This window comes from Gymnoscopelus braueri (assembly GCF_963280865.1).
Source record: "Gymnoscopelus braueri genome assembly, chromosome: 4".
Lineage (NCBI taxonomy): Eukaryota > Metazoa > Chordata > Actinopteri > Myctophiformes > Myctophidae > Gymnoscopelus > Gymnoscopelus braueri.
In genome coordinates, this window is record NC_137605.1 from 23,752,165 (window position 1) to 23,779,792 (window position 27,628).

A 27,628-nucleotide genomic window follows, 5' to 3' on the forward strand; every position below is an offset into this window, starting at 1 on the left:
TTACCGTGCAACAATCAAACAACGTAGCCTATGGGCTGGAACGTCCATTTTCATGTGAAAACCTGTGTATTGGAATAAACCTGCAGACCAATTAATTGTTTTGTTCTCTCAATCAATTTATTTATTCTCATAATTAAAATAAAGATTTCCGTATGCTGTACACACCATGCAGTGCAGTTTGAAAACACATCCATAAAGAGGCTGTAGTATTTTAACCCATTTAAGCATGATCTGTACTTCCGTTTGCGCGGCGATGTTCACTGGTGTACAATGGAGAATACATTTTTAACCCATTAAGACCTGGAACGCATCTCTTGTCATTTTTAGATTTCTTTGGGCTATTAAAAAAAAATAGCAGATCTACAAGCTCACAGCGCGGCACCGAGTGCCGCGCTATGAGCTTGTAGATCTACTATTTAAAAAATATATACAAATCTTTGAATATATATATTTTTTAAAGCGAACATTTGTAACTCAAATCAGTTTTTTTTTTAATGTATTAGGCCGTGGACCCCCCATCTCAAAATATGTTGTTCCGGGGATCCCCAGAAGTTGTAACAGAGTTAAAAATGTTCACTTTAAAAAATAAATATTCAAAGATTTGCAAAAATGTTCACTATTTTTAAAAAAATTGCAGATCTACAAGTTCATAGCGCGGCACTCGGTGCCGCGCTATGAGCTTGTTTCTCTGCTATTTTTGAACAGCCAAAGAAATCTTAAAATGACACAAGAGATGCGTTCCCGGTCTTAAAGGGTTAAGCATATAGCCTAGGCTATTTTTGAGAATTTTAGCCTATAATGACATGCCAAAAAAATAGGGATGCCAGGGGTTAAAAGCGGTTAAAGTCTTTGATTGCAGAACACCGGTGTGATCTTTGTGAAGATGACAATAAGCCTAACAAGAACACTACATTGATTTAGACATAAAACATCATAAAATGTTACACAAAAGAACAGAGCATCTCAAATTGATAAATAAACATAACTGAAACGGTGTGTTCACCATACATAGGAAAATGGTGAGGTAATGTATATGGTCTGAACAAATTCTCCAGTGGCCATCATCATCATCAGCGTCAATAAGAAAAGAAAATGCATAAATATTATATGACTTCTACCTCCGCATTATCTACTTGTGAGCCCTGTTATTTCATATTGTTTGTCCTAGTTCCTGCTGCAGACAACACTGGCCCTTCTCCATTGGCTCATAATCGTGCCCATGCATCACAGTCTTAATGATAAAAGACGATGCACAAGAAAAATCATGAGATCATAACCCTTTTACCGCTGAGACTCGATTCTTCAGTGCACCAATGTTTCATCCAAAAATTACCAACAGGGTTTTCTCTGCTATAGCAGTGGTTCAACCAAGGCACTCAGTTAAAGTCTGGGTACCTGAGAACCAGAATAGAGAACCACTGCAGAAAAACGCCATGCAATCCAGTATAAATTAAGCTTAATATTTAGGATATTTAACAAGCCCAACTCATGTAACATTCTCATACAAATACATAGTCGCATTGGTATTTTTTTTGCGGGTGTGGCTGCATGGGAGGCGAGCCATCTAGAAGAGGGTCTGTCTGTTTGTACTGACGTCGTCATAGACTGGCCACGTTAAGCCTAAACCCATGGAAACCATGCCATTATCCGACCTCGTGTATTCTGCAAGTCTAAAACAGCACCAGCGTTTTAGCCAACAAATTAGCTACATCCAAGCTGACGCTCAAGGTCAAATATACAGCAGGAGAATCATATTTCAGGGGAATTTCATGTGATTTTTCTTTTTACAAGTCGTTGTGATCAGTACCTAAAAACACATTTTCACTCCATTTTGCTTTCGCCACAACATTTGCCTCACTGCGATTACGGCAGACTATGGTGTCTTCGTAACCTTTGTCCAGTGATAGGATTGTCAGCTAAGATGACTGATTGTTCTGTTGACAACAGAGTCCACTGGTCAGGAGGTAACAGGCACAGACCAAACCAGTAGTAGTGTGTCCAACACGGATTTGAAGGCTAATCATTTACTCAATACTTTCGTCATGAGACCCTTTCTTTCACACAACGAAAAATGATGCAAATCTTTTTTTCAGCTGAAAAGATAAGATGTCATTTTGTTTTTGTCAAAAGGGTCCGTATATGAGGAAGCATGAATGAAGCCTTTAGTCCTGGGACACAGAAGGGAACTTCAGCTCTGCGAGCTCAGACTCGGGAGAACTGCTGCCACTGCGGTCACTATAAGTGTCCCTGTAATGGAAATAAAAGACAATAATATGCATGAATGAATACATCCACCACAATGTAACACAAGTTGTTTTAGGGATGGATGTACAACACAGGGTGAGCTTGTAGATTGGCTATTTCTGTTTGGTTTTTTTGCGACACCGTGGTATGATGAGGTGATGGCTTAAGGGGTTAATCAAACTAATACATTTAACTGATTATAACAATCATTCCACATCTATTCATAAAATAAATTTACTTCAGGATTATTACCAGGTTGCTTGCAGCCTGGTCTAGGAAGAGACTGATCAACTAGTAAACACTTTCTCAACACTTTTTCATATTTTCATATTTTTTTAGCCAGTGCCTGAGTTTTTCATTGAAAAAAAAAGTACTCAGGAGCCGAGATACAGAATTTTTAAGTTTTAAGTTAACAAGGAAGTGGATAGGAGTCTAGATCTTCGAAAAATCATATCTCCTTGGTCTTTGGGTCAAATTGGAAAAAAGAAATATATATTAAAAAAAAAAACGTAGATCTACGGGATTGGCACGTGGCGGCTTTAAATAGGTTCGCGTAGATCTACGTGATTGGCAGTGAATCAGTTAAGCCAATGGGGAGACTGGCTGTCCTTTAAGCCAATGGGGAGACTGGCTGTCCTTTAAGCAAATGGGGAGACGGGCGTCCTCCCATACTATGGGATCATAGCCCAGAACAAAAAAAAAGTGTGGTCGTCGCCACCAAACAAACTATTAACACATTAACCGCCAAGAACGTAGTCCTACGGTCCGTTAAATCCAACTGTTAAGCGCCGAGACCGTAGCCCTACGGGCTGCGGTCTTTTCGCGCATGCGCGGTCCGGGTGCACTTTCGGAATTTTTTGGATCCACTTCCGTTTCCGGTTTGATGACAGGAAATAGAATTATTTGGGATCCGGTTTTGACGATCACGCCCGCTCCCATTCTACAGACGAAACTGAAACTCAATTCTCTTCCTGTAGTTTTTTCTCCTCGCATTTCACTGTTTAACGTAATCCGCTCTAACTCAAACATGGATGCCCCGTTTGACACGCGATCTTCACTGGGAGATACAGGGAGATCTCGCGGATGTAAACAGACCGTGTAGAGCTCAATCTTAAGGATTTTAACAAGATCTATGGCGACATGAAAAAAACAAAAAAACAACAAAAACACCTTGGCACTGGTGAGTACATTATGAGATTAACCTCTGGCGGTCGATGTGTTAAAAGAAAAAAAAGTGTGGTCGTCGTCGCCACCAAACAAACCATTAAAAAAAATTTGTGGTCGTCGTCGCCACCAAACAAACTATTGGCTTGACTCCTCATACACACAGCGCCGCCTCCAACAGCGATTTCTTACTCCGCGAGTGAAAGGGTACAGGACCACGGGTCCATTTGGTTCCGTGCGGGGACGCTGGAGAGAGCAACCCGATATTAATATGACTGCGTCATCATTTCTTGTTTGACTGATCAAAATAGTCATCGACAGAATAATTGCTAAGATAATAATTGATAGCAGCCCCTAGTTCAACCACAACAGTTAGCCTCAATTGTGTGATATATGCTCTCCTTGAACAGACAAAACAAAGCGACCAATATTGCTTTGAGTACATTGCACCTCAAACACACGTAATTTACATCTCTAAATCACATTCATTGGGGTTTTTTACATGCTTACCGTGGGGAGAGGCGACAGCCTTTAAGAAGGTAGTTCTGGAGTTTTCCCGCCGCGGCCAGCAGAAGACCAAAGTATGGTGGAGAGGGCTTGATGGGCCTAGAGGTAAATTCTGGATGGTACTGCACCCCCACGAAATAACCATGGTCTGAAAGAAAGAACATGCCGGCACAGACACAGTTTTAGGAGAAGCTACTGAACAAATTATTCATGAAATGTATAAATCAGCAAATGCATTGTTAAGCTAATTGTTTAACCCATTGAGACCTGGAACGCATCCGTGTAATTTTTTGATTTGGAGCTAAAAAAAGCATTATTTTACAGTTTGGCTATTCAAAAACAGCAGATATACAAGCTCATAGCGCGGCACCGAGTGCCGCGCTACGAGCTTGTAGATCTGCTTTTTTTGAAAAATCGAGAAAATGTGTGCAAATTAATATATTTATATTCTTTTAAAGCGAACATTTTTAACTCAAATCTTTGCTTCTTGGGGGGTCCATAGAACAAAATATTTTGAGACGGGGGTCGGCGGCCAAATGGGGTCCTTGAAACATGAAAACGTTTAACAAAATAAGACATTAACAAAATAGTACATATACTACTACTACTATTAATAATAATAATAATACATAAAAAAGGAAGGAAAACAAACAAACTTGAGAACAATGGTTGACACATGTTATGGTGTTAGCTAGTACTGTGTGTGTGGATGTTTGAATAGTTTGGCCCAGATAGACTCACCATCCAGCTCAATGACCTCCATCCTCTCCCCCTCTTCATCCTGGCCCACAAAGTGAAGACCTCTCTCCTCAAAGTGGTGCTTCAGCTCAGGGTTCACCTAAAAAAGGAAGCATATACATTTCTTTCATTCAATTTTTCGCATAGAGTGGGCAGGCACCCTTAAGGTGAGTTTAAGATGTGGCCCAAAATTCCTCTGGGGTTTATTCTAGAAAGCCAGCTGAAAATCTCATGAACTTCTGGCTTGATCAAGTTTTGTTGCTGTGTCACATGCGCCTAAATCGGCGATACTGCACACACACACACATTGAGAAAGAGATTATCTCATGACAGGCAGTTATTTTATCTGCTCAGACTTGTATCTCTTTATTTACACGTACGATATCCACTTTATTATTATACTTAACAGCAGCTTGAGAAAACTGGAGAACTTTGTTCTAAGAACCTTGGCTGTTGTGTGTCCTACTATGGAGCCTGTCACAGTGATCAAATGTTATAGCATATAGTCATAAAAACATGATTAAAATAATTAGTCAACACAAAAGCTTTCAAGGAAGAATGATCGAGAGGCTACGCAGTAATGGGCCACTGTAATGACTTTAAACATATTTCCTGAGCTGGATATTTATCCATAAGACATTAGTTTGGAATTCTTAAAAATATGACTTCCAAGAAGAAAAGACTGGAAACCACTGTCCTGGATCTTACCTCAAACCTGTGTCTGTGTCTCTCGTCGACGTATTCTGCATCTCCGTACAGCTTTCCTGCAATCATGAGATATTAGCGATTTAATACCATACAGCAGATGTAATAGTACAAGTCACACTAGGCAAGCTTAGCTAAGTGGACCCTGGACGGTGTTAACAGTCAGTTGAGATGTATTGCTCTTTAACCCATTAAGACCGAGAACACGTCCGTGTCATTTTAAGATTTATTTGGCTATTCAAAAACAGCAGATCTACAAGCTCATAGCACGGCACCAAGTGCCGCGCTACGAGCTTGCAGATCTGCTATTTTTGAAAAATCGTATATATACATTTTTAACTCAAATCTTTGCTTCTGGGGGTCCCTGGAACAAAATATTTATATCATTTTGGGGGTCCTTGACATGAAAAATGTTTGAGAACCACTGATAGATTTTTTTTTTAACTGTTTTTTAACTGTTCTTTTTTAACTGATTTAGAGGACATTTGTAGAATCCCCAAGAAGCAAAGATTTCAGTAAAAAAAAAATCGCTTTCACGACTTTTCCCCCCCAAAATAGCGGATCTACAAGCTCATAGCACTCGGTGCCGCGCTATGAGCTTGTATATCTGCTATTTTTGAATAGCCCAAAGAAATCTTAAAATGACACACAGATGCGTTCCCGGTCTTAATGGATTAAGTTACATTATATTGTGTTGGGGTAGTGTGTGTGTGTGTGTGCATGCAGAACGTGTTTGAGCACACAGAGGAAGTGTGGAAGGCACACTGCACTTTCAGCTGATGGTGGAATGTAAGGATTTTAGGCACTAGCCCACCACGGTATGAATAATGAATAGCCCAGAATTGATCATATATTTAATCATGCTTTAACATTATATATTATACATGTTACACGTACAGTATATATACCAGCTCAGTGGCCTTGTGGTTAGAGTATCCGCCCTGAGACTGGGAGGTCAGGGGTTGGAGATACTAGCGTCATGTCCAGGGGATGTACTTGTACATAAAGCCGCCTCGCGCTACAGAAACTAGAGATAGGCTTCTGCCCTATGGGCCACATGCCTCGGCATACGTATAAATAATACACAAAATCATAACCGATGTTTTTATGGTACCATAAATGGCATGGGGGTGCATACCATTGCTTGGAAATCATTACTGTCGGGGCAGGAACCTTGTACAGTATCTCCATAATCTTTATATGCTAAAAAAATGAAAAGCTCTGTAGAAGTATTCTGGGAATAAACATAAATAAATAAATGTGCCTATAATGACATGACCAAGTGGTCTGGGGTAATATTTAACCAATAAGAAATATTAACAAGAGCTTGTGACTAAGCAATAACTAAATGGGATCCTTTGGAACACAGGTTATTTTTTGCCATTTCCTGAAAAGTATTGCTATTCAGGAAATGGCAAAGAAAATTGCTTTGGACATACACGGTTTCCACCGACAGTGAGAATTATCCATGTGCGCGTTTACTTATCATCAGTTGGTGTATGTGTGACACCGACACACTGTCCAATTGTCGGTAAGGCAGCCGAGCATGTGAGCAGAGTGGGCAGATCTTTAATGGAGTGTGTAGAGAGTGTTTTCAGAAGGTCAGAGCATCAGACTTCTTCTCCCACTCAAATCACACTGATGCTTCGAGTTTGAGGCATGCCCAGTCCACAATGCATCCGTCATAGAGGTTTTATAATGTCTTTGTCTATAACTGGGGTGTGGAGTAAGCTATGATGTGATCATCAGAATGTATTATAACATTGTAATCTTAACCCTTTCTTGATAACCCATAGACTCGAGGCCGATTCTACAAAATGTCTTCTAAATCCGAACAGTTTTTTGAAAAAGTGTTTAAACGTATGTTGCTATATTAGTGGTGTTCAAACTTTTTCATGTCAAGGACCCCCAAAATGATATGCATTTGGCCGCGGACCCCCATCTCAGAATATTTGGTTCCAGGGACCCCCAGAAGCAAAGATTTGAGTTGCAAATGCTCGCTTTAAATATATATATATTCAAAGATTTTCAAAAATAGAATTTTTTAAAAACATTTTCAAAAATAACAGATCTACAAGCTTATAGCGCGGCACTGAGTGCCGCACTATGAGCTTGTATATCTGCTATTTTTGAATAGCCAAAGAAATCTAAAATGACACAGATGCGTTCCTGGTCTTAACACATTAACCGCCAAGAACGTAGTCCTACGGTCCGTTAAATCCAACTGTTAAGCACCGAGACCGTAGCCCTACGGTCCACGGTCTTTTCGCGCTTTCACGGTCTTATCCACTTCCGTTTCCGGTTTGATGACCGGAAACGGAATTATTTGGGATCCGGTTTTGACGATCACGTCCGCCCTCGTTCTACAGACGAAACTGAAACTCAATTCTCTTCCTGTAGTTTTTTCTCCTCGCATTTCACTGTTTAACGTAATCCGCTCTAACTACAACATGGATACCCCGTTTGACACGTGGTTTTCACTGGGAGATACAGTGGGATGTCGCGGATGTAAACAGACCGTGTACGGCTCAATCTTAAGGATTTTAACAAGATCTATGGCGACATGAAAAAAACAAAAAAACAACAAAAACACCTTGGCACTGGTGAGTACATTATGAGATTAACCTCTGGCGGTCGATGTGTTAATGTGTTAAACCGGAAACACATATGAAGGTGTCAGCTGTTTCCGACTTAAATCTGCTGGAACTGGAAACGACTATGCCACCTTCAGGAGATCTGGGACTTCAGTTATGCACACAGCCTACTGAATTGGGGATTTGGAGAACTGTGATGATTCAAAAAGTGTATTTTCAGAACATCACTCACTTAGCACACTGTTGGTGGACTTGAAGATGGTCCGCCTCTTCCCCAACCTCATAGTCCCGCCCATCTGGCCCGGGTTGTGCTCAGGCATATCAATCACCTGTTGAGATTAGGGTTGCAACAGTTAACAGAAGTAATCGATTTAATTGATTATAGAAAAATAACCGAAAACTGATAAGTTCAAATAATCGATCTATACTTTGGGTATGTCATTACAGGAGAAAAGACTCCCCAAAATGTCAAAAACATTATTTTGTGAGCTTGTAGCAGTGTTGATTTCGTCGACTAAAAACTATGACAAAAAATGTCGACTACCTTTTTTCACTTACGAAAACGAAACAAAAACTAAATAAAAATGAAGCTATGGTGACTACATACTGAAAACTACAACTAAATATACTGACAATTTTGTCAACAAATAAAAACTAGACTAAAATGTTTGGGAGGGACTAGTGGAGAAGAGATCCAGTAGAACTAAGACAAGTCATCATGGTTGCGCGCAGGTGTCACAGACCGAAAATAGCTGATCTACAAGCTCACAACGCGTCGGAGCGCGACACTTTGTGAGCTTGTATATCTGCTATTTTCGGCACGCAACCAAGTGAAAATCTGGCTTTTCGATGGCATCACGGTCCGCCAAAAATACATTTTAGTCGACTAAATCAACTGTGGATTTAGTCAACTAAAATCTTATGATATTTAGTCAACTAAAACAAGACTAAAGGTAAAAAACATTTCAGATGACTAAAATATGACTTAAACTAAACAAAATTGTATTCAAAAGACTATGACTAAAACGGAAACAAAATGTGCTGTCAAAATCAACACTGGCTTGTAGGTATGCTATTTTCACTATTTTTACACAACACCTTTGTGAGGAAAAGTATATAATAATGCTTAAGTGCTTAATCGATTATTCAATTAATCCAAATAGTTATCACAGTTGTCACAGTTATGTATAGATGTACATGCTGTAATATGAACGGTTTACCTACCACTGGGTGTTTGGAATCTGGATCAAATTCTGTTGAGTTGGCATCTGAAACGGAAAACATTTTAATAAACAATGTTTTTTTTTATTTCCTGCGCACAACAATTTGGAGCAATTTGTAATTTCATGTTCTTTATATTACATTAGAGTCTATGCATCACTTTGCTTCTGTGCATCATCAATAAAACAAGGTACACAACTAAATTAACCCATTAAGACCTGACGACGATTCTAGAAGCGTCTTCTAAATCCCAACAGTATTCCGAAAAACGCATGTTTCTATATCAGTGGTTCTCAAACTTCTTCATGTCAAGGACCCTCAAAATGATGCGTATTTAACCGCGGACCCCCCCATCTCAAAATATTTTGTTCCAGGGACCCCCCCCAGAAGCAAAGATTTGAGTTAAAAATGTTCGCTTTAAAAGAATATATATTCAAAGATGTGCACGCATGTTCACGATTTTTCATAAATAGCAGATCTACAAGCTTGTAGCGCGGCACAGTACCGTGCTATGAGCTTGTATATCTGCTATTTTTTAATAGCGAAAAGTGTAAAATAATGCTTTTTTTAGCTCAAATCAAAAAGTGACACAGATGCGTCCCAGGTCTTAATGGGTTAAAGACACAAGAAAAGCTTGTTATAGCGGCTCAAATAAGCTATAAGGGTGCGTAAAGCGATTAACTCACCTTGCCAGCCAAGAACATTTCGGGCAAACTCGCAGACTGCCAGCTGCATGCCCAAACATACCCCTGCACAGAAGAACAAGTTCAACATGGTTATATTACACGATACAGTACAAGGTTGAAACATGCTGCAAGGGGATTGAACAATCATTGAACAAGGTCCCCCGTGTGCAGCATACTTGTGAAAACCCTTTGTGTATGTATTGCTTAAAGGTGGTGTAAGTGATATTTTTTCTTTTTTTTTGTGTGTGTGTTAAAATAAAGTTACACACAAAAGCTCTATATTCTGGTAGCAGTCATTGCTATCCAATCAGGAGAAAGAACTCATTGCTCAACCCACTGAGTGAGTGACTGAGTGAAGGACAGAGGTTCCTTATTTACAGAATATCGTCGCTGTCCGGCAGAAACCAGCTAACTCCATTTTGACTGTCGGGTGATAAGAAGGTCAGTTGGCTCTCATGCATTGAAGGAGGCATGAGCTCGGCCCTGGCCTCCCTAGGTTGGCAGAGGGAAGGTAGTGCCCAGGATTACATAGACAATTGGCACTGGGTGTAAAAAAATGGGGTTACAAAAATGTGGGATAAAAATTTGAATTAAAAAAAAACTCAATTTTGACGCTTTTTTCCATGAATCAGGGCTATTGAACACCCTTTACGTCTGTGTGTTGGTAAAAAAAGAAATATTGAACCAATGAAAAGCATTAAAAAGCGCTTCTGACAAAACCAGCTAACTCCATTGGATCCTCAAACTTTCTGCTAAACCATTTAAAGGGATACTTCACTTTAGGGCCGGGGAAACATTTAAAAAATATATTAAAAATAAATGAAAAAAGTTATGGAAAATTCATGGCCCCCTCACGCATTAGAGTGTCCTACTAATGTGTGAGGGGGCCTTTATTTTGCCATAACTTCTTTCATTTTTTTTATATATATATTTTTAATGTTTATTTTATGTGAAAGTGAAGTATCCCTTTAACTCCACCGGAGTTAGCTGGTTTTGCTGACTCCAGGCTCCACCCCCTTTTGACCTCCAACCTCATTGTGAGCTTGGGAGGTCCATTCAGCGGTTCTTATCAATGATGAACAAAACCTCCTAACTCCACTTTTTTTTCATTTCCTGAAGCATGAACATTTTGGAGTTAGCAGGTTTCTGCCGGACAGCAGAGATATGTAGGGTAATATAAGTTAATAGAAATGAGTAGGTACCCAGGAATGGCTTCTTCTGTTTCCTCGCCCAGCTGATGGCCTGGATCTTGCCTTCGGTTCCTCTGACACCAAAACCTCCTGGTACCAACACGCCACTGTGGAGAGAGAGGGATAGAGGAGATTCACGAGGTCATCCACTGAGGGAGAACATCTCAATTGTGGAAAAAGTAACAGTGACAACAAGTGCCTGACCTGACGTGTGTTTTGGTCAAAAGTGCAATTAGACACCTTCTGAAAAAACTGTCCTTGTATGAACCTTAACACATCGGGTGCCAAACACGGTCTGAACCGTGTTTGCGCAGAGTAGCGGTCCGGTGCCGAACACGGTCCAGACCGTGAAATATGTCTTTTTGTTTTTTTCGTTTTTCTCCACACGGGCGGGGCTAGAGCAGCTCTGGGAGTACCCATTGTGATCTTGAGAAGGATAGGCCAGATAGATCACCGGAAAAACAAAAACATGGCTCCCATCCACTTCCTGTCTATTTCCTTCTTTAAAACACCTATATCTCCGAATCTGTTTCCGGTGGGGAAAACCGGTCATGCGCGATGCGCGATCCCCCCCCATTGTAACTCGCGAGTGAAATGTTATCGTTCCAGGCTGTAGCCAGGGTCATCGCGCTACATGAATGGATGTTTTTTTTTACATGGATTTGCTCCTCGTGGAGTCTAGAGCTTTAAACAGCAAAGCGCAGTCAATGGGGAGAATGCTGGCACCCAACGTAAGTTGTTATGAAAAAATGCTGGCACCCAATGTGTTAAAAGGGATAGTTCACCCCCAAAATGAATTTTTTTCTATCGATTAGTCACCCCATGGAGAGTTGAATTCATGGATATTTTTTTGTTTTCGTCGCATTCCTAAGCCAATAATTTCATGACCGGCAGCGGTTCCGGTAAGAGAGACAAAGAGTCTCCTTTGTGTCTCCTACCGTCCGGAACCGCTACCTACCGGTCCCGCTGGTCATCAAATAATTGGCTTAGGAATGTGACAAAAAACAAAAAAATATCCATGAATTCAACTCTCCATTTGGGTGAACTATCCCTTTAAGCTTTGCAACAAAGTGTCAGTGATGCCTAAATGGCACACTCTCGGGTACAAATGCAGAATTGCTTTGTGTTTTGCTGAGCTGTGTATTTACTCAGCGCTGCAGAGTTTCTGCCAGGCCTCGTGGTACTTGACGGGCTCGTCCTGCAGTGTGGTGGCCTCCAGGTCTGCTGAATCTATGTACTGTGAGGAGTACAAACAGAGTTAACCCATTAAGGCCTGAGGTTCCGATTCTACAAATGTCTTCTAAATCCTATCAGTTTAAAAAGAAAAAAAACTTATGTTGCTAAGACAGTGGCTCTCAAACTTTTTCATGTATGCATTTGGCCGCGGACCCCCCATCTCAAAATATTTTGTTCCAGGGACCCCCCCAGAAGCAAAGATTTTAGTTAAAAATGTTCGATTAAAAAAAATATATGTCCAAAGATTTGCACACATTTTCTTGATTTTTCAAAAATAGCAGATCTACAAGCTCATAGCGCGGCACTCGGTGCCGCGCTATGAGCTTGTATATCTGCTATTTTTGAATAGCCAAAGTGTAAAACAATGCTTTTTAGCTCAAATCTAAAAATGACACAGATGCTTCTCCCGGTTTTAAAGGGTTAATAACAATACAAGGCCCTTCTTCTCTGTTGTGACCATGTTTTCATAGGATCTGTCTTGGCGACGATGAGGCTTAATATCTTGTCTTTGTTATTATCTCGATCTTTTCTTTACATTTGTATTTGTCCAAGTAGTGCTTAATGAAATTGGGAAGGGAGCGTGTTAACACTAGAGCTAATTATTTCATTCCAAAAATGAGATGGCCAACTTTTGAAATAAGTGAAGTCACCTACTCTTACAAAATAATATCACAGAATGTTAGGAATTTATATTCCGTTGAAAAGTACTTGGATGACAAAACAAGTTTACACATTATATCCTCTATATCCTAAATCAATTATGAACTGCTGTTTTTTCGTCTCCGATATTGGATTCTTCTTTTAAAAAAATTACTTTTATTTAACCTTTATTTATCTCTAGGAAGTCCCACTGAGGTACAAGTTCTCTTTCACAAGGGAGACCTGAAATCGTTTGACACGAGACAGCAACATGCTATATAGAGTGCATGCACTCACACATCACTATATGAGGGCAGTGAGTGTTCAGCATCGCCAGAGAAACACGACAAAATAATAATAATAATTAAAACAGAAAAATTACAATAAACTTTTATGTGGAATGCATCAGTCATAGCTAGAATATGGTGCTTTGTGAGCAGCACTGGGACAAATGGGCAGACAAGAAAGACATTAAATAATAGCCTCTCTCTCTCACAATCAGTATATTAGCATCAAACCTGAGAGAGCTGCGAGAGCGTTGAAGGTCACCATGAAGATTACCTTGATCTGTAGTTTGTGGTTTATGGCGAGGGCAGAGTGTTCAAGGGCCTTGATGACCGAGGCGTAGGAGTCTGAGAACTTGGTGTATTTTCCCACCAAGGCTATGGACACCTGCTCCAGGAGGCGGTCGGATCTGAGGAAGGGAGAAGGATGACTGAGTCTGGACCTCACAGCTACTTACGTACACAACAAACTAGAACCCGACCGATGCTAGATTTATAAGTCTCAATTTTGGAGAGTCCTTCACCACCAATTTACAAATATCTATTTTCAAATCGATTTGAAAAGCTTTGATTTGATTCAAGTTTCTATTTGAGAACATCTAGCTTGTGAGCAAACAAATACACAATAAACAACGTTTTCATAGATTACATTTAATTTAATTAAATACAATACTGTATATTAAACTTCAATATTATGAAAAGTAAATACAGTACACCAACTGAACTTTAATTTATTCAACCACTTATGCCCTATTCACAAACAACCGATCAACAAGCTCACGATGTGTCACTATGTGCTTTTAGATCTGCTATTTAAAAAAAAAACGTGTCATCAAAAAGGTAAAAGAATGGCCGATATATTGACCAGACCAATACATCGGCTCTACGACAAAGAAATGTCAAATACCATTCCCAATAAGCTATTTATTAAACAGACTTATTTTGTTGTTTTCTTAATTTGCCTCACTGTGGATGTGGGTAACCGGCCATTTAGTTGCACTGAATTGAAATTTGAGATCCATTATGATTCATTGACCCGAGACCGCTCTGTAGCCGAAAAGTTGTTTGAACCCAGCAACAGCCACTGCTTGCTTGTCCAACAAAAGCACCGTTAGCGTTGTAGACCATTCAACTTTGAGATCCGTTTGTTAAGACCTTCATGTTCTTCTCACGGCAATCAACAATAAACGTCAATTCGCCAAAAAAAGTCTGTGGTTGGACTGTAGAATGCCTGTCTCACCTGTCGGACATCTCCTTCCATTTGGTGAGCATCTTGCGGGCTCTCATCTCCACAGGCAGGTCCAGACGCTTACAGAAGTATCCCACCACACCCTGGTCCTCCAGCAGCAGAGGCACTTTGTAGATGGAGGACACGTCATGAACGCAGATCACCTGGGAGAGACAAAGGACAGACATAAATCACTAATTTTTCGTCAGTAAAAAAAATCGATATATATTCGACCTCATGTTGTGTCAATCACGTTTACACACTGCCTTTGAATTTTTTTGTCTGTCATTATTTTTCAAAGACCAGGTTTGATTTTCTACTTTTTTCACATCTTCTTGTCTGTATGTTGCAGTGTTTTGAGGCTGTAGACTAACAGCCTGTGGATTGAAGAAAGGCACGCACTTTTCCGTGTGTGTGTCTGTCTACTGTCAGCCGCAGTTTAGGAACACAGGGGTCTTCTTTTTAATGTGCCAGCAGGAATAGAAAACCATCAAACTGGGCCAAAAGTAAACATGATCAGCAGGTGAAACTCTCCTTGTTCATAGCGATCTCAGAATGGATCCAATTATTTTTCCTTTTTTATTTTTGTGTTCAACAAGTGAGAGGATCACACAATCACCCTCACTGCTTGATGACTATTTAGTGTTTAGTTCTGTGAAATCTTCCGCAATTAAAACAAACAATATATGCATCAGAGTCAGTGTGCAAGGTGGTTGTGCATAATGATTTACGGATTAAATAAACGCATACATAAATACAGAGTACAGACTTCAGTGGGCAAGATCCTTTAGTCTGACTCTTATTAGGGCAGCATGCTGGCCTGGAGATTGAGAGGCAGGTTAATAACTGCCTCTTTTGTCTTTAGCTGACAAAGTCATCGTGGTTTAATCAGCAGTGTGGCCTTGGGATTATAGACATGCTCTGTAGCTTAAAAAACAGTGCTTGTCCAAGAACAGCCACCATTGTTGTTGAAACGTCCTTGAACAAGACATGTTTTTTCCACTAATGATTTGCTTCCTTTTATGTCTAGGTATTCTAGTAGCAATTCAGCAGCAGACGATGTAGCCAATAATGCAATAATGTAGCTGTTGTCATACTGTTCATCAAGGGGGGGAAAGAAAAACAACTCTCATCTCTTTAGTCAAGCTTAATTCACCGATGCTAAAGACATTTGTGCAGTGGAAAACTAACTTTAAAAAGGAGAAGTTCACCCAAACAATTGCTTATTTTCCTATCAATTACACACCCCATGAAGCATTGATTTCATTAAGATTCTTTTGTTTTTGTCGCATTCCTAAGAAAATAATTTGATGGAACGGCGGAAACGGCGGAAAGATGCTAATGTCTCTGGTATAGGAGACTCAAAAGAGGTAGGTGCCGGAGAGACCGCCGTTCAAATTATTGGCGTAGGAATGCAACAAAAACAAAGAAATCTCCATGAATTCAAATGCTTCATGGGGTGTGTAATTGATAGAAAATAAGTAATTTTTTGGGTGAACCACTCTTTTAAGGATTAACTAAGCTCAAAATGAACTTTTTATTTCAGGATAATTCTTAACACATTCCCTGCCAGAGGGTTTTTTTTATTTTACTTCCCCCAGTGCCAGTGTTTAAATTTTTTTTACACAGGAGCCGAGATACAGGATTTTAAAGTAATAAGTTAACCAAGGAGTGAATGGAGCTAGAAATCTTTGGATCGTGATATCTCTGGTTCTGTGTGGATAAATTGAAAAAAAAAAAGACTAAAAAAACGGTTTTACTCGTGGATGGAAAAAACGTGGCAGTAAACGGGTGTATTTTTCATCAACGGTTATACTCGTGATTGGCAGGTAAAGTGTTAACACTCTACCTGTGATGGCTCCACATGGCAAAACATGGAAATCTTCTCTTTGACAGCCGTTTCCAGTGGTGTGGAACAGCGGCACATGATCTGACAAAATAGATGAATGAATGGTCAGGATCAGGTAATGAACAAATCCATGATCTAGGGCAGGGGTCTTCAACAGGGGGTCTTCAACAAAAATAGCGTTGTGAGCTTGTAGATCGGCTATTTTGGGCTAAAGTAGTTTGGTGTAGAGGGTAAAAAGAGCATACTAAGTACAGAGTGAAAGGTCAGGTTTACTAAGTATTGACGGTTTAAGTGGTTAAAGGGATATTTCACTTTCAAATTTATTTTGGGTCATTTTATGATATTGTCCTTCTAATACGTGAGGAGACTGTGTTTTTTCAATTACTTTTTTCATTTATTTTGAATATTTTTTTGGGAAAATGATAAAAAAATGTAATACAATAAAATAATTAAATAAAATAAATGAAAAAAGTAATCTAATAAACACGGCCCCCTCACGTATTAGGAGGGCAGGATGAGTCGCCAGAAACAAGGACGGGTGTTTTTGATGAATCTAACATGTTAAAAATTGAGTTTGAAGTTACAATGGATTTGTATAGGAAGGGGGCGTGTCTGATAAAATGAATATCAAATATCTAAATACTGAATCAAGCAACTTAAAAACTGTCTAGGGGGCTCACATAAGCCTGAGTAGACGATAAAATGACCCAAAATGTTTTTGAAGGTGAAATATCCCTTTAAATTTCTGAAAATACACATTATAATCCAACACTGATGATAGTGCTGTCAAACAAGCCTATGAGACTATCTATGAAAACACAATGAAAAAGTTAATCTGCAACACAACTTTATACAATATGTAGTGGGGGGGGGGTAGGGGGTCCCTGCTTCATCTCTCTCTCTCATCTAAGGGGTTCTTGGCCTGAAAAACGTAGAAGACCCCTGAATCTAGGAGGGATTGTGTAAAGGATCTGGACTCACCAGGTCTGGAGAGAGGCCCAGTCCTCTGAGCTCTCGCACACTGTTCTGTGTGGGTTTGGTTTTCTGTTCTCCTGTGGTGCTGGGCTGAGGACACGCACAAGAGAAAAATGTTTTTTTATTGTTTATGAGCAACAACAATACTCTAGGGTTTTATATCACCCATTCCAAAAGGTAGTTAAAAACGACACCAATATTTTTTGGGCTATTTTATTTCATGTCTATTTATCCAGGCATGTCAATTAAAAACATATTTTACCTTTTACTAGTGTAGTTTATTGTGTATAAAAAAAAACACCACACTGCATTTTATTCATTTTATATCAGCCAAAAACACATAAAAACGGCATCAATATTTTTCTTATCCCTTTTATTTGATAGGTATGTCAATAAAGAACATATTCCTGTAACAAGGACCCTGACAACAAGTAGCCTAAGGCCTATTGAAGGAATGGGAATTAGAAACGAGAAACAATTATTTAAGCAATAACTCACAACAGGCCATGGTTTATTATTGTCATTATATTACACCTCGGTGGGGCAGGGTAATGATTTTCTCTTAGCTGCAGAGTGATATAAAACGTACAAATGCAGACTTCATATCCATGCTATATGGTTATTATACTGTGTCACACCCGTGTCATAAATACACATCCTTTCACTAACCCAGCCTAGTGCGGTTGACTTAAAAGGAGAACATTTGGCAAAGATAGGTTGTTGAAGATATAGTGTGGAAAATGAAATGTAATGTTTATCACTCTAGGACACTTCATGGACAATAGGATAGTGACCATTGTCATCCCAGTGTCATCCCTAATTAGTGGGATTGAGCCCATCTGTGCCAGAAGACCAGGCTATCTGTGCTTATTAGGCAGACAGAAACACCTGCCTTCATTAATCTGATTTGAAATGCCAACACATTGTTCATTTCCCCCTTTTTATTAGTATTGTTAAACTTATAGAAAATAAATGATTTTAATTGCATAATAAGAAGTTGTCCGACTCCGATGATATTCACGCAACATAGGTGAACATACGCCCCAAAAAGTAGATCTACAACCAGTGTTGATTTCGTCGACTAAAACTATGACGAAAAATGTTCGTCGACTACCTTTTTTCACTGATGAAAACTAAATAAAAACTAAGCTATGATGACTAAAACTAAGACGAAATATAGTGATAGTTTCATCAACAAATAAAAACTAGACTAAAATGTCAGTGAGGGACGAGTGGAGAAGAGATCCAGTAGAACTAAAAGACTGTAATTCATTTTATGTTTGGTTGAGCGTGGGTGTTGCGCTCTAAAAATAGCAGATCTACAAGCTCTGCGACGCGTTGTGAGCTTGTATATCGGCTATTTTCAGCATGCAACCAAGTAGAATCAGCCATTATGACGCCATCAAGGCACCGCCAAAACACATTTTAGTCGAATAAATCAACTGTAGATTGTAGATGTCGACTATAATCTTATGATATTTAGTCAACTAAAACTAGACAAAAACTAAAACATTTCAGGTGACTAAAATATGACAAAAACTACATGGAATTTAATTTAAAAGACTATGACTACAACTAAATCAAAATGTGCTGTCAAAATCAACACTTGTCTACAACAAGCTCACACAGCACAATGGGTTTTGAGCTTGTAGATTTTTTGGCAAAGAGACTTGACGTAGAGGGGGAAAAAGGAGGGGACAAAGCATAGACGCCTGGGGGACTCCGGACAAGGAGTAGACAGGGTCTAAGTGGATATTGGTTGTTCACTTCACACATACATACCTGTGGTACGAGACTGACGTGGAGGTTGCAGAAGTTCTCTCTCTTCACTTTGAACTGGAACTGTCTGAAGGCCTCTATGAAGGGCATGCTCTCTATGTCCCCCACCGTGCCGCCCAGCTGTTGATATATAAAAACACCAGCTCAGACAAGTCGGAGCTTGCAAATACACCACTGCTGCTCAAACCTCTTACATAACGCTGACCTGTACGCTGACCTGTACCGTCAGAACATACAGAAAGTTCTGAAACATGTCTGAAGGTGTGGGCTACTGCCTGCTGTCACCGTCTTCAGATCAAATTAACCCACAACAATGCATGGTTTTAAGGCAGGATAACACAGGCTGCGTTCACTAACACAGCTTATAATACGTAATATCCTCTCAGGTTGTGCTTGTACTGGAAATACTACTAGGCTGCACAGATGTACAGTAAAGTGGGCCATCTCAGAAATGACCTTTTCCAGTAGGATCAAATTCCACAAGAGTATTCTTCCCTGTACTTCCCCTTGTGTGGTCTCTGAATCAGCTTTCCCCCAAATCTGTGACGGCTATAATAACCCTTCTATTAGAGTCACTTACTGTATATAACATCCCTCAAGTCAAGCCAATTTTTTTTTTTATGTAGTGCCAAATCACAAGTTACTTACTTTATTTACTTTACACATTAACGAACACTAAAATATGATGTAACGCATACACACGATTAAGTGTAAATATGTCGGAGAAAACCATACAGACATCAAAATAGTACAACATAGGTTAACCCATTAAGACCGGGAAGGCATCCGTGTCATTTTAGATTTCTTTGGCTATAGCAGATATACAAGCTCATAGCACGGCACCGAGTGCCGCGCTACGAGCTTGTAGATCTGCTATTTTGTTTTTTAATCGTGAAAAAAAATCGTTTTTTATTTTTTTCCAAAAAACTGTTAGGATTTAGAAAACATTTTAAGAATCGGACTCAGGCCTTAATAGGTTAACAAAACACTCAATTACAAGATGCTCCATGAGACTTTACACATAGAGCAGGTTAAGACCACACTCTTACCCAACAATTCCCCCATTAGCAAGCGCTTGGCAACAGCGGCAAGGAAAAAAAACTCCCCTTTTAAGGGCGCTGTGTCTACAGAAAGCCTTTATTGCACAGCGGAGAGAGCTTTGTTTGGCTCGTGTCCAGAGCGCCACACATGTACTGAGCAAGACACCTCTGCTCAATGTTTGGGGCATGTCTGTCCAACCCCCTGCATGGGAAAAGTGACATTGATGAGAGGCGCTGCTTTCCCTAACTATTTTCTGCTCGAGGCGCCCAGAGCGCTACGACGGAAAAACCTGGGAGCCAAGAGCACTGAAATGTGACACTCAAAACTAGGAAGAAGAGCGCCCCAGCGTGTCTTTATCCTAGAAATGCAGAACCACCCACATGAGATCAAATTTCTACCACTCTGCCAATAAGGCATCCCCACTTGGTTAGGGACGATATTGCACACTACGAGGTTTCATGCAGTAGGCCTACTAGCGGTCCTACCCAACACCAGGGTCTACATTTCTCAATGGAAGAGAAGGGACTGGGACTGTATCAACATTCCCTACCATATAGAATGGTTACAATGATGTTTTAATAATTAAAATAAGTTCCGGGTTGCATCTAAAATCGGAAGGAAACCTTGAACGGAGCCTGGCTCTAGGTGGGCGGCGATCTGCCTTGACTGGTTGGGTTTAAAGAGAGAGAGAGACAGAGAGAAAGAAAGTGGGGGCAAGAGAGACATAGATGCATAGCAACAACGACGACTGTAGTTGAATAACTAGTTCTATTTTTTATTACCTCTATGACGCAGACTTGTGGCTCCACCCCGTCTTCATCTACTGAGACCCTGGCCTGTTTCATCACCCACTCCTGGATTGCATCTGTGATGTGAGGCACCACTGGAAGACAAGGTATGACAAAAATTTAGTCAACAAGTTGGTATGACATGCCTTGCTGGAATTCCCTTACACAGTACAATTGTTACAGTAAAGGGAACACAAAAGGGGGAAGAGGTGAACATGTCGGCAGGTTGAAGAGCAGGCAAGCTGGTGCACTCTGGATCATTTGGAGGGGCTTCAGTGTACTAGCCCATTAAGGCCCGAGTCTGATTCTTAAAATGTTTTCTAAATCCTAACAGATTTTTGAAAAAAATATATAATCTTTTTTTTTAACGATTTTTCAAAAATAGCAGATCTACAAGCTCGTAGCGCGGCACTCGGTGCCACGCTATGAGCTTGTAGATCTGCTATTTTTGAATAGCCAAAGAAACCTAAAGTGACACAGATGCGTTCCAGGTCTAAATGGGCTAGAACAAATTTTTGTATTTTATTTATTATTTTTTTTAAATATAAAGGAAACATAAAAAAGGGGGATATTTACTCCTGACCCATTGATTCATTATACAGCAGTGCCCCCCACCCACCCCAAAAAAAGAAGAAGAAATTGAATTGAATTTCTCACCCTGGACGGTCTTGCCCAGGTAGTCTCCCCTCCTCTCCTTGGTGATAACAGACTGGTAGATCTTTCCGGTGGTCAGGTTGTTGTCTCTCGTCAGCCGGATGTCCAGGAAGCGCTCGTAGTTACCCAGGTCCAGATCCACCTCCCCTCCATCGTCTAATACAAATACTTCCCCTGCACACACAATGCAATGGAGCTTTGGGGTTTATAACATGACAATATGACTCAGTGAAAATCATACCAACAATCTAGACAATCCTCTAAAATATCTTTGTTATGGGCAATTACCAACTATTCTTGGCTAAGTTGCTCTTTAAAATATTACAGAGCAGATGGGCTGCAGATTCAAACCTACTTAATATAAAATATAATATAAAATGTAGTACTGTGTCTCAAAACTTGCTGTCCTCAGTCTTTATTAACACATTGGCTGCCAATTATTTCAGATTTTTAGCTGTTGCCTGCCAGAGATTTTTCATTGAAAAAAAAAGTACTCAGGAGCCGAGATACAGAATTTTTAAGTTTTAAGTTAACAAGGAAGTGGATAGGAGTTTAAATCTTCGATAAATCATATCTCCTTGGTCTTTGGGTCAAAAAACAAGAAAAGAACAAAAAGACGCAGATCTGCGTCTTTGGCAGCCAGGCGAGAAATTAATTAGAACGCAGATATGCGTCTTTGGCAGCCAATGACAATAGTAACTGAAAATAATCATCTAGACAAAGTTAGGCCTACTGTAAATATGTGAAAATAAATGTATTTTTAAGAGTGGTACATTATAAGTCTGTAAAAGATTTAGACCATGCCAACTAGATACACAAACTGTAGTCTGAACATGATGATGATGATGACTTTATTGTGCACAAGGGGGAATGCATTGCGTGCCATAGACTGTCAGACGTCCAATACATACATTACAAAAAGAGCAACACTCTTCATCAACCATGCCACATGGCAATATTACAAAATAGTACAAGATTACATCATGGTTGGTTATATAATTTCATTTGCAGCCATATGCTGGAAAAAAGGCAAGCGCCGCCTTTTGGTGAAAATACTTGGAATGTAATCATGAATAATTACTTCCAATCACGACATCTGCCAAGCCTAAATCAAACCCATCAATAATTGGCCTCATAGCAATAACACTTCAATGGATTCATTCTCCACATCACTCACCGTGTTCGTAAGGCGAGAAGGTACCAGCGTCAATGTTAATGTAAGGGTCGATTTTGATGGCTGTAACATGAAGGCCACAGGACTTGAGGATGGTCCCCACGCTGCTGGCGATGATGCCCTTGCCAATGCCCGATATGACACCGCCAGTCACCAGGATGTACTTCATACTGGCATGTGAACGCTGTGCAGAGAACAGAGAAGAGAGGCCATTGAATTCAGTGGTTTCTTAATGCATGCATCTACCAGACAGATGGTATGCAACTCTACCGGTTTGATTACCGCTATCCCTTGACAGGTTGTGCTGCCTGCTATACGTTGGCATGATAATGATAGGCTTAAATTACATTGTCCCGTTCAAACCTCGAAAAGCAGTCCCAGCCAAAATGTGTTAAAACTGTTTTAGTCAAGGGAACTTTATAAAGTGAATGCTTGAGTAAGTCTAGCATTCATCCTAATGATTATGATTATATAGCTACAGGCCTCTCAGTGATTCTCACAGTGGGATCCATAAAATGAGGAGCAGTGTAATTTCACCCAACTAATAGTTATCCCAATGAGAGGATGTATAAGAATGATTTGAGAATAAAAGTTTCACTCTCTCCTCTTGTCAGCTGATCTCCCTAGCCCTAGAATGGCTGTGATATTGCATACATTTCAATGTATTATGTCATGTATTATTTAATAGCACATACGTATGGGGCACACGGGTGTGATTAATATGGTGTGCCCCCCACACACCATAATGTACTCCCCAAAGTTTTCATACTGTATGTTCAGTCCAACATTTCGGGTCCCGTTGGGTAGGAGAATGTGGCTGTGCTCCGTGTGAAGCTCGTGGAAAAGTGGAGGTGTTTGACTAAACACACGTTTTCTGCCAGAACTTTCAAATGGATATGAAACTAGAGAACAGTATCTGACTCCAAGTCGCAGCAATAAATTATTGTGCGAGTTCACGCGCAGCGCCACAACTTTTAGTTCCACCGCCATGTCTCCCCTCTGCATAGGGGTGATCTATGGCTGTGTGTGTATGGGTACTGTAGTCCAGGGGTAGGCAACCTTAGGCACGGGTGCCATCATGATGGCACAGGGGAGGGTAACCTCTGGCACACTGGCATAAGTGTGAGAGAGAGGATTACTTTTTAATATAAAAATCCTTATGCAAATTAGATCCTGATCCTGCACATTATTCTCCATTCATACACACTCTGAACTCTGACTGGGGAGGGAGTCTGGTAGATAGGTGTGGGGTTAATGCTCAGAGTCTAATGATCATTATAATGTCATGATAATTTCAACAAAAAAAAAAAAAAAAAGATTATGTACAGTATATGGACAATCAAAATCTGTTGGAAATATTGTATTTGTATGTGGTGTCATAATCAAACATATTGTTGATATGGCACACTGATAATCAAGAAAATACAAACATGGCACTTCATGTCAAAAAAGGTTGCTGACCCCTGTAGCCTACATGGATTATTACATATAGGCTGAATATAACCTAGTCCTTCCCAAATACAAAAACGTATACAGGGTTCCGAAAGGGGCTAAGCCAGCCTACTTACTAAATGAAATGTATGCAATATATTATCACTGCCATTCTAGGGATATCATCTCCCCATCAGTATAAAACCAGTGAAATACTCAATTTAATATAACAATAAAAATCTCTAATAGTGGCACCCTCCTCCAGGCACAAAATATGTGGAGGTCTATGGCCTGTAATATCAATTTGGGGTCCTTCGACATGTAAATGAGCTATTACTAATAGCTCATTTACATAACAGCCTATTAGGCAATAGTCTATTGAATAGACATCTCGTGCAATCTTTCGTGGCGGATATGCGATGGCGGGAATTAAACAAAAAAGGAGCAGCAGAGTTACTTGCTAACGACGGTTTCCGCAGGGAAACAAGAGCATAAAACGTAAATACAAGAACAAAAAGGTGCAAAAAGGTGCAAACTAAAGTAGATCTATTTAAAGGCAAGAGTTCCACTTGGCTCGTGTAGTATAAACCGCGTGTCACCTTGTGCAATATTGACACCAACTGTAACGTTACACCAGCCTCACGCAGCAGCAACACATGACAAGGTAAGCAGCAGTGGTGGAAAAAGTACTCAAATTCTGTACTTAAGTAAAAGTACCAATACTGCAATATAAAAATACTCTGTTACAAGTAAAAATCCAAAATTAAAAATGTACTTGAGTAAAAGTACAAAAGTATTGGCATCAAAATGTACTTAAAGTACCAAAAGTAAAAGTACTAAATATTTGAAAATAGCCGATCTACAAGCTCACAACGCGTCGCATCTGCTATTTTCAAATAGCCTATGTATAAAATAGGGCTAAAGTGGTTAATGTATGTTTCATTATATCATAGTTTATATCTGAAAAGTAACTAAAGTTTTCAAATAATTGTAGAGGAGTAAAAGTACAATATTTGCCTCTGAGATGTAGTGGAGTAGAAGTAAAAGTATTGGAAATACTCAAGTAAAGTACAAATACCTCAAAATTGTACTTAAGTACAGTACTTGAGTAAATGTACTTAGTTACTTTCCACCACTGGTAAGCAGCCTAGCATTCCATTCCCCACGTTTCCACCACTGTGTTGCTTTAGCTTTGTGTGTTGGCTTCCTTCTGCCAGGCTGCAGCTTTCTTATTATTCAGCTATAATAACATTCCTAAAACAGGGCAATCATCATGCCAGCACGAACATGCGATTATCTATAATATCAAATAATAGCAGCGGCTGAACCGTATTAGTTTCTAAGCCAGAGTCTGGCGCGGTTGTGCTAACACCCGCGCTAATGTGTATGTGCGTGTGTGTGTCTTGCTGTAATAAACACCAACTCACCGGATATTTAAAGTACAAACTTCAGATCGGGTGATCAGATGAATTAACTCAAATGTTATGGATCTCTGATCAAATGTTATGGATCTCTGATGATCACTTTGGAGCACAACAACACGCTGTTACGGATACACGTGTAGCATGCACTGATCCTGCACTTGTTTTGGTACCGAAAACGTTACTCGATCGCCTTCACTTTTTTACCAGATCTTCACACACGGCCTCGCGTCACCGATTGACGCTCGGAGTCCAGCCGGATGGTTTGTGGATCTGCTGAGCAAATGCTGCGCCGCACAACGCTCGCGACTGAGCTTGAGTGACGTCGTTCGGCGCTCTGACGTCGCAGAGCGTGCTCCACCAGAGAGGCCCGAATCACTGTTGCCAGATTTTTTTCGAGAGAAATAAGCAACTATGTCTATGAAAACAATCCCAAAAGAAGTGAGCCCTCTTCGCCCTTTAAACAATGTTACATTGGCTATTTGAAAATAAAATAATATCCACAAGCTCACACCGTTGTGTGAGCTTGTAGATCTGCTTTAAAAACCTTGGAAGACATTTTGAAAACATTAGGAATATATTTGAAACATTTTCACAACACAAATCTTGTGTGGGGTCCCTTCCCTTGCACAAAGTATTTTCAGATGGGGGGGGGGGCCGGGGGGGGTCTGTGGACAAATACATATTAATTTGGGGGTCCTTGACATGAAAATGTTTAAGAACCACTGGTTTTTAAACAACATTTAGGAAGCAAGCCCAAAATAAGCAACTGCACTTTTAGAAACAAGCCACAAAAAAACGCAAAACGCAACTAACTGAAAAACAAGCCCAAAGTCGCTTATAATGAGCAGACATGGCAACACTGGCTCCTACCAGAGAGAGGCTTGAATATGTTAATATGAATGACATCACGTGTGATGGACTTGAACGGACAATGTCAAGGTCAGTGCAAGAAGTGGGAAGGGCTTTGAAACATCTTCATTAATTGACTCATTAATTTGATCAGTGATATACTGTCTTGACCTGTCCTTTCCTTTGTCTAGAGAGATGGTTAAAGTGAACACCTGTGTGCCATTATTCCACAGTTGCCAAGAGGTTATTAACGCAATAAAAAATAATTTATATTTCTAGATCGCCTAATTATTATTCGCCCTATCCGATTATTTGCCAACCTTTTATATAAACTCCCAACAAACCAGACTTTGTGCATTCATCAGAGGTGGAAAGTAGCTAAGTACATTTACTCAAGTACTGTGCTTAAGTACAATTTTGAGGTATGTTTTACTTTACTGGAGTATTTCCAGTTTTCAGTACTTTTACTTCTACTCCACAACATCTTAGAGACAAATATTGTACCTTTCTCCACTACAATTATTTGAAAACTTTAGTTACTAGTTACTGTATTATTACAAAACATACATTAACCCTACATTTCGGTCATTTGAAAATAGACGATCTACAAGCTCACAATTCGCCGCGATGCGTTGCATTGTGAGCTTGTAGATCGGCTATTTTCAAAAGATTTGTATCCATTTTACTCATTTGAAAACTTGTGAAATGGAACATTCTGCATAATGAGTACTTTATGCTTTTAAGTACATTTTGATACCTACCAATACTTTTGTACTTTAACTAACGTACATTTTGAATTCCGGACTTTTACTTGTAACAGAGCATTTCTACATTGCAGTATTGATACTTTTACTTAAAGTAAAACATTTTAGTACTTTTCCCACCCACTGCCTTCTCCAACAACCCCAGACTTTGTGCATTCATCACCACTAGATGGCGCATGGTGTCCACGTTGTGTCACACCAGCACTGAAGGGTGGCTTGAGCAATTGACATTCATGAGATTACATACAAATTATGACAACAACAGTAACACGATAGAAGCTAATAAGCCGTTTGTATGGGGGATATGGTGACTTACTGACTTTGAGGTGCCATTAAACTCCAACAGAAGACATTAATTTCAGCATAAGCTCGGGTGACCTTACAGATTTGCAGTTTGTTATTCAAGGCAGGTCGCTCGCTGGCAAAATCGAGGAATGTTCCCTTAAAAAAAGCCATTTATTATT

The 27,628-nt window shown here is 39.9% G+C and overlaps 1 protein-coding gene across 1 annotated transcript; it reads right to left on the minus strand.

The window, feature by feature from the left end:
• Positions 1 to 1,749: 1,749 nt before the first annotated feature.
• LOC308084268 (CTP synthase 1) lies at positions 1,750 to 25,703 on the minus strand. Its single transcript, XM_080426831.1, has 18 exons — positions 25,555 to 25,703; positions 22,700 to 22,880; positions 21,526 to 21,696; positions 20,863 to 20,963; positions 19,043 to 19,159; positions 17,267 to 17,350; positions 16,286 to 16,366; positions 14,449 to 14,600; positions 13,486 to 13,618; positions 12,198 to 12,286; positions 11,062 to 11,156; positions 9,860 to 9,922; positions 9,177 to 9,220; positions 8,185 to 8,281; positions 5,362 to 5,417; positions 4,657 to 4,753; positions 3,919 to 4,063; positions 1,750 to 2,247 (listed from the first exon to the last, which is right to left on the minus strand). The coding sequence occupies exons 2-18, from the start codon at positions 22,863 to 22,865 to the stop codon at positions 2,163 to 2,165; spliced, it is 1,776 nt and encodes a 591-aa protein (XP_080282957.1). The 5' UTR covers positions 22,866 to 22,880; positions 25,555 to 25,703; the 3' UTR covers positions 1,750 to 2,162.
• Between the last annotated feature and the right edge of the window lie 1,925 nt (positions 25,704 to 27,628).

What these genes read in the sequence shown, in the direction of transcription:
- LOC308084268 (XM_080426831.1), bottom strand. Translation starts at nt 22,865, where the DNA reads ATGAAGTACATCCTGGTGACTGGCGGTGTCATATCGGGCATTGGCAAG. An exon ending in GCCATGTGGAGCCATCACAG is followed by an intron (nt 14,601 to 16,285) that starts GTAGAGTGTTAA and finishes TGTCTCTCCCAG; the next exon opens with GTGATCTGCGTTCATGACGT. An exon ending in GTCCACCAACAGTGTGCTAA is followed by an intron (nt 5,418 to 8,184) that starts GTGAGTGATGTT and finishes TCATGATTGCAG; the next exon opens with GAAAGCTGTACGGAGATGCA.